The following is a 7052-nucleotide window of genomic DNA, read 5'->3' on the forward strand; positions in this document are numbered from 1 at the left end:
CTGCCCCTGAGATCCATTCAAGGAGTCATGACAATAACCGTTTCCCCATCCACTTGGCTATAGTGGGTGAGGTTTCATGACAGTTTCTGCCAGAGAGGATGCCTCTCAGAAGCATCAGTTTTTGCGTCGCTGGCCACATACCTGCCAAGTGTGGGATTTTAGAATTACGCCCTTAGTCAAATCATGATTGTGTTATTAGTCATTGAAGCAAATTTGCAAGAAGCCATGCATTCTGGCAGAAGGTCTTATATTTCCCTCCTCAGCCCAAATTCTTGACATTTCAGAAAGCTTTTCAGTACAACCAAAATGTGGCTTAGCTTCCTCATGGCACACATATACTCTTGCAAGTCGGGGAACTTCATCCTGGCATGCAGGGAGAGCAACCTTGAAAGGTGCAAACGGCTTTTAACTTCATTTTGGACAAAGTTTCTTTGCTTCTTACAAAACAGGTGGGTTGATCCTCTTTCTTTCAGGCAACCACATGAAGAAAAAGCATCCCATACAATGGAGCTGCCAATCAATACACTCACAGGTCTACTTCAGTAACATCTTGTGAATATCTCCTTAGGGACTCTCGGGGATGATGAGCCAGACAATTTTGACATTGATTGCTTCAGCCAGCTGGAAATTAAGGACTCCTTTAGCAGCCTGACCTGCAATTTCACCGAGCTGCCTCCTTACAACACTAACTATACCCTGTCTCTGTGGTAAGTGCTGTCAGTCTGTCCCTCAGTAAACACCTGGGAAGGGAAATGCTGAGCACTAGTGAGTCACGTTGCCACATGCAAGGAAACAGGGGCAACAAAGCTAGACAAAATCCTACTTCAGAGTGTCTTGCCAAGTTTGACTACTATATTCAGCAAAGGAGAAGAGTTCACTGAAGCAGAACATAGCCGCCTAATGAGAAAAAAAAGCTGGAAGGATTTTTAAAGAGGACTATAATGTCTCCAATAGTTCTGATCTTGCCTCTGTGGCTCCAGAACACCTGTAATATGGATGTAGCCCAGCATGAACAGAGAACTTTTTACTTTAAATTAAATAGTATTTTAAAAAAATATTTTTGAAGACAGAGATCCTGGCCACAGAAAATTCTTTAGCAGAAGGTTCATTTTCCACATCAGAGAAAATGCCTTTATCTAGGTTAAGACAAAAATTCAGGTATTGCCTTTGCACACACAGACATGCAAGAAATACACTAGAACAAGTACACAAACCCCCAACAGCTACCAAACACATCAGTCATCTTCACTTCCTATCAAGGCTGTGAAACTCTTTCCACCTTTTCTTTTCACTGTTGCACCAAGCTGAAAATCAAATTTTGTTTCTTGAGCATACTGACGCTTTTCTCTTTTTCTGTTTTTCCTGAAACTCAAAGTTATGTGGCAGCCAAAAAAAGAAGTGGATATTTTTTTAAAAAATCTTTATATACTAATCACTAATTATTTCCTTTTTTTCCTCATAGTTTAGTAGAATTTTTCTATTTTCATGGGACTTATTATAGGTTTTGACTGAAGTTTTATGGCAGTTCTCAAACATGAGAGCCACAGAAATGGAAAAAGTTCTGAAACTGCCATGTGATTCCTTCATGGCCAGGCTGACTGTTGACCCTCATTTGCTACCACTTAAGTCAGTGAGGAATTTCTCTTATCTTCAAAGAGCGTCAAAACCTATTGCCCTGTACTTAAAAATAGCAGCAGTAAGGTAGTTTTTAAAGGTACAAATGTTTTAACACATATACCTCCAATTAAATAATTGCACTTTTTTCTCCATGACATGGAGAGCTCCATGATGCTTAATGTGATTCACATCTCTTTATTTTTGTGCTCAAAGACCAGAAGGAAAAACACTATCAGTCTCTCAAACTCCTTATTTGCATTGCATTATTTCTAATTTCACATGGAGTCCCACTTCAGAGAAAGTGAAATCAGCAAGCAGGATTCATCCTTTGTGGTAAGTAGTCAAGTTATAATAAGGCTGAGAAGAAATTAATGTTGTGTCACTTTGGCCAACAGTACCAAGGAAGACAACAATTACGCCTGCTCCAACATGAAGAAACAGGAAGATGCATTCTTCTTACAGTTCAATGATATACTCTCAAACAGAGATGTTTGCATGTACTCTGAGACAAAGAGAAGGGTCTGCAGGAGTCTGGTTGTAACTGACATTGGTGAGACACATAACATTTTGGATGTTTTTGAGTTATAGGGGTTACTGGGGAAAAAATAGCCCAGCAGAAAGCCTAAGTGCCAATTTGGATGACGTAGAGGCACCATAAAATAGTGTCTTAGCAGGATGTGTAGCCTGGACTGGGGTGTTACCAGGCTGTGGTGTTTCAAGGCCAAACATGATTAACCTCCATTCAAAATGCATAGCTGAATTCTGGCTTATTGTGACACTCTGCCCAGACTGGGACATAGACTGAATCCATCCATGGCTGAAGCAGCTGTTCCTGTGTATGGATGAACTGTCAAGCAGGGACATTTTGTTCATCTCTGACTAGGGACAATGCAGTTTAGGGACTGGCCACCCCATGGACAGCATGAGCCCAGTAGCACTGGGAACACAAGGTTGCAAGATCTCACTTCACATCGTGGTGTATCCTGTAGTCTGAAGAAGGTGCATCCTGCACTGATGACTGTGAACAGGCCAGTCAAAGACACACCAGGGACCTGCCTGAGCCAGGGAATAGGAGACTCCAGGGGAAGAGGGCATCCACAGAACCTACTGTTCTTGGTAACCAGTCTCATTCAAAGGTGGCAGAAAAGCCTATGTAGGACAGATTCTTCTCTGTTCTTCTCTGGTGCCACATTGCTTTGTCTCATGTTGGCAGTAGGCACTGCAACATCCCTCTGTTGTGAAGCATTTCTGCCACAGTCCAGTAGTTTTGTAATAACCTTACACTACCTTTCAGTTTACAAGGGAACCTGAACCATCTCTGGCAGTCACTACTCTAAAAACTGTGGAAGGACTAAGTGTTTAGGGGTTGTAGAAGGAGTGAGAACAATTTATAGCTAAATGTGTTATCCAGAGAGGAGAGAGGCGTGGGCTGTCTGTTGTTGTGAGAGTTGATGTACTTACACACGGTGAATTCAGGAAACCTCAGTGTCACAGCCACAAGTCCCTGCAGGTCTCAAGCACATCCAGCTGAGGCTCAGCTTGGGGAGAGCCCTGACGGCTGCATTTCAGATTTGATGTACTTGCACAGATAGTCTTTGGCACAGTCTCCTGCAGACCAGGTCAGGTGTGGGCTCATAGCAATGGTCTAGAGCCACAGCCCCCTCTGCTCTATCTATCATTGTCAGACTTTGTCCCTTCCTCTGTCCCACTGCCCTGACAGCCAGCCTCAGTGGTACCTGAGCCCAGTTTGTTTCCCAGTGCCTTCTCCCAGATGGGTTTTGCCAGGGGACCTCCATCGCAGAGCACTAGCTAGAGGGACTGAATTTCAGGCTTTCTAGCTGCCATAGGGGTGGACGTGCTCAGGAACTGCTTTCCAAGACTAAATGCCTTATCCCTCACAGGCACCTCCCCTGCTGGTCAAACTTCTCTAGCATACCAAAACCAAGCCCCTCTCAGGATCAGGGTGTAAGGATGAGCTGAGATTCAGCATGAGGATTGCCCAGCTCAGGACAGCTCTTGCTCAAGATAGGTCACCCTGCAGGGCTGTAACTTGAAGTAGACTTTTTTTACATTTCAAAGCCTGTTTATTTTCTAGTACCATTATTCTGCTCCTGTTATATACTGGTTTGTTGTCATTTGCAGTTAAGCCCGAAGTTCCTTTCGCTATAAACATCACATATGAAAGGGAGGCAAATGAGTATCTTATTCGTTACTGTACACCACACTCAAGGAAGAAATACTTAAAGGACAAATTAGTACACCAAGTAGCCTATCGGCAGAAAGAAGGTACTTGGAAGGTAAGTGGTGATGTACTGGTGTGCTTGCACTAATTTCCAAAATTAAGCATTATGATAATTACCTGTACCATGCAAAAATGGTCACATCTGCACTTCTGCAGATCTCCATCTGAAAATTTGGAAAGGTGCAATATTTGGTATTTGGATATTTCATCAGTCAAAAGAGGTTTCCTTCATTTGAGTGGGAAGAGAAGACATAATGTGTTGAACCATTCTAAGTTTGCTCTTTGCTACGGTGATTTTGCTGGTTTTTTCTGTGCTCATCAGTCAGCAAAATGTGTGACCTCTTTACTTATTTAGCAAGTTTCCTCAAGTCTCCTTTTTCTCTCAGTCCTTCCAGGCTTCCAGTGCAGCCCTGCAGGCTATCTGAGGCTGCAGCTGCCTGTGACCTGGGTCTGATTTGGGCTGCCCGGCCACAGGGATCTCTGTGTCCTCTGTCACCAGGGCAGCCATGCAAAAGCTAGTCACGATGTTTGAAAGCCTGGACTACACCTGGGTTTTACAGAGGGAACACAGTGTTGTCCACAAAAATCAGATTATTTACCTGAAGTGCACCAACCCAGTAATTACACACTTGAAAGAGACATTGGTTGTTCCAGCCTGGGTGCTCAGTGGTATTCCACAAATCAAGCACACCAGCTGCAGAAACTTTTTCCTATTTATACATTTTAGCAAATAAACTAATTAGTGTTTGTTGGCTACAAGGTACATAGTTCTCTTATTAATTAGTGTTCTATCAGTTAATGATTCTCTCATGCCTCATGCTAATTAGCCCGCAGGCTCAGTTTTGTCTTCTCTTGAGTTAGTGGCTCTTGTGATCTGGTGGGCCATGAGTCAGCAGTCGTGATCTGCTCCTGCCAGAATTACCTTCTACGCAGTCTGAGCTGATTCAGCACAGTCACTGAGTTGTTTTTATTTGTTTCTTCCTTATCTTGGGGGTTCTGCCAAATGTCCTCTATTATGGCCCATAAATTCTGCACACTTTGTGTCCATTACCAGTGCTACATCCTTCTTCCCAAGCTTTGTTAACCTCCCCCAGGTCTCAGATCATCAAAGCATGCCAAGACCCAAACCTTAACAAGGCAATTCTACCCACAAGTAATTTTTTTTCGAACAGCTGGACATCACTTGCTTATTAACTGCTCTCTATTTCACAGATTAAATCTCCCTCCTTGTTGAGTAGGCTTGAAAATATACAAAGATCAAACATCAAAGAACTCAAGGGTAAAAAAATGGACTCAGGCAGCCAAATACATTGAAATGGAGAGCACTGGAGCTGCACTGCAGGATTTCAGCTCCTTCCCTGTAACTGCCCTTTCAGACATTGTCTTTTTATGCTGCAGAAATGTATTTTTTCCACACCTCTCTTCTGAGCCTTTCCAGGGAAGTATATATTTCCTACTGCAGTGTCAGCTGCTGCAAAGCACAGTTAATACTTGCAGCTGTTCTCCAAAAAGCCTTTACCCGGCATTTGTCTCTCTTTTCAATACTATCTGGACTATGCCTCTGTTTAACTAGGCTGATGCCCTCATAAGCACCTGTGTCATAGCTAGAGAGATGGAGTAAAGAGCACAGCATTTCAGGGATGCACCTGATCTCACATATTTTGCTGAACTCGAGGATAATTCTCCACTGTCTGCTGGAAAAATAACTGGATTTTGTGTGTGTGTGTGTTTAGACAATAGAGTCACCATACCTTCAGATAAAATTGCTGGGGAGAAACCTTGAAAGTGAAGCATCGTATGAGGTGAAAGTACGTTCTCAGCCCGACGGAGATTATTTTAAGGGCACATGGAGTGAATGGAGCACTTCCAAGAGCTTCAAGACAAAAAGAGAGCATGACTCCATGGAGAGCTGTAAGTGCTGAAAACACTTTAGTCCACCTGGAGGAAAGCAGAGCTGGGGGCCTGGGCTCCCTGACCAGTGTCGGCAGCAGCAGGGATGAGAGACTGGGGAGGGAACAGCCCACAGCCACAGCAGGGTCAGTCCTCACAGACACAGGCACTCCAAGGAGGTGACTCACAGAACAGCTGGATTGCACTGGTCTGGGGCTGGCTCTCCACGAAAATTTAAATCTCTCTGGAGGGCAATAAGGTCAGAGGAAATGCTGCTATGAGAGCATGAGGGCGTGGGTGCAGAGGGAGATGAAGGCTGACTCACTGCTTGCTGCTGGCTGGCTTACAAGGAGAAGGAAGAGCTTGCACCAGGCATTTTGGGTAAGGCACAAGGAGCTGTGAAACCTAAACCATTTCAGTAGCCTGGGTTTGTGTGTGAATGTGGCACTTGAATCACAAATGCAACACAGGATAAAATCTCATCACTGCACATGAATAATATTTGTGGTGCTTGGGTCCCTTCAGTCCCCAGGGGCACCTCAGCATTACCTGTGTTAGAAGTCATCTCTGTACTGCTGTGAGGACACAGTGAGTGCTGGTTTCAATGCACTGGAGGTGACAGCACATTTCAAGCTGCTTTAATCCAGTCTGTGAACCCAGCTAAAAACTCAGCCACGTGCTGATGCTCTGGCAGCCTGTCTTTTACCTCCTTCACAGAGGCAGGAGAAATGAGCCATTGCACCAGCCCAGTGACAAGCAAGTGCAATGCTTGGTGTTAATTCCTAATTTATCGTCTGAAAAGACATCACAGTTGTGGTGGCTTAACAGTGAGACATTTACATGCATTGGCTCATGTTCTTTGTTTTCCTTTAGATAGCACTGTGGCCATGATTATATTCTCCATCCTGGGATTCATACTGTCTATTGTTATGATTGCACTGATCATAATTTTTTGGGAAAACAGGTAATCTCTTTGTATCAGAAAAGTATTGGAACCCAATACTGTTCTGACAGTCTTATTGCTTTCCCTGTTATACTTGTGAACTATTCTCTCTCCATCTCTGGAGTTCTGTATCAAGCTGATGGTAAGCAAATGGGCAATACAAGAGACAGTGTTGGCAGGCAGAAGATGACCTGCCACTCGGAGCAGTTTTCAGTCTTGGGCTCAAAACATTGGGACCTTTGGCGAGCCAAAGTCACCACAAAATGCTTACAAACTCAGTGTCCCACTGGAGGCAAATTTGGCTCACAAACTTCAACCAAAATCCAGAAAAGAAAGGGACCTGTGGGTTTCGGTGAAGAC

The 7052-nt window shown here is 43.9% G+C and overlaps 1 protein-coding gene across 2 annotated transcripts in view; it reads left to right on the forward strand.

Annotated features, from left to right (window-relative positions):
- IL7R (interleukin 7 receptor) overlaps positions 1-7052 on the forward strand; it is a 17809-nt gene that overhangs the window by 4600 nt on the left and 6157 nt on the right. For both annotated transcript variants that reach the window (XM_017730221.1, XM_008630642.2), the window contains exons 2-6: positions 569-707; positions 2013-2167; positions 3760-3914; positions 5593-5770; positions 6623-6713. In XM_017730221.1, coding sequence (XP_017585710.1) covers positions 569-707; positions 2013-2167; positions 3760-3914; positions 5593-5770; positions 6623-6713 — 718 coding nt within the window. The remainder of the gene's footprint in view (positions 1-568; positions 708-2012; positions 2168-3759; positions 3915-5592; positions 5771-6622; positions 6714-7052) is intronic.

This window comes from Corvus brachyrhynchos, unplaced genomic scaffold (assembly GCF_000691975.1).
Source record: "Corvus brachyrhynchos isolate BGI_N302 unplaced genomic scaffold, ASM69197v1 scaffold42, whole genome shotgun sequence".
NCBI classification, from domain to species: Eukaryota; Metazoa; Chordata; class Aves; order Passeriformes; family Corvidae; genus Corvus; species Corvus brachyrhynchos.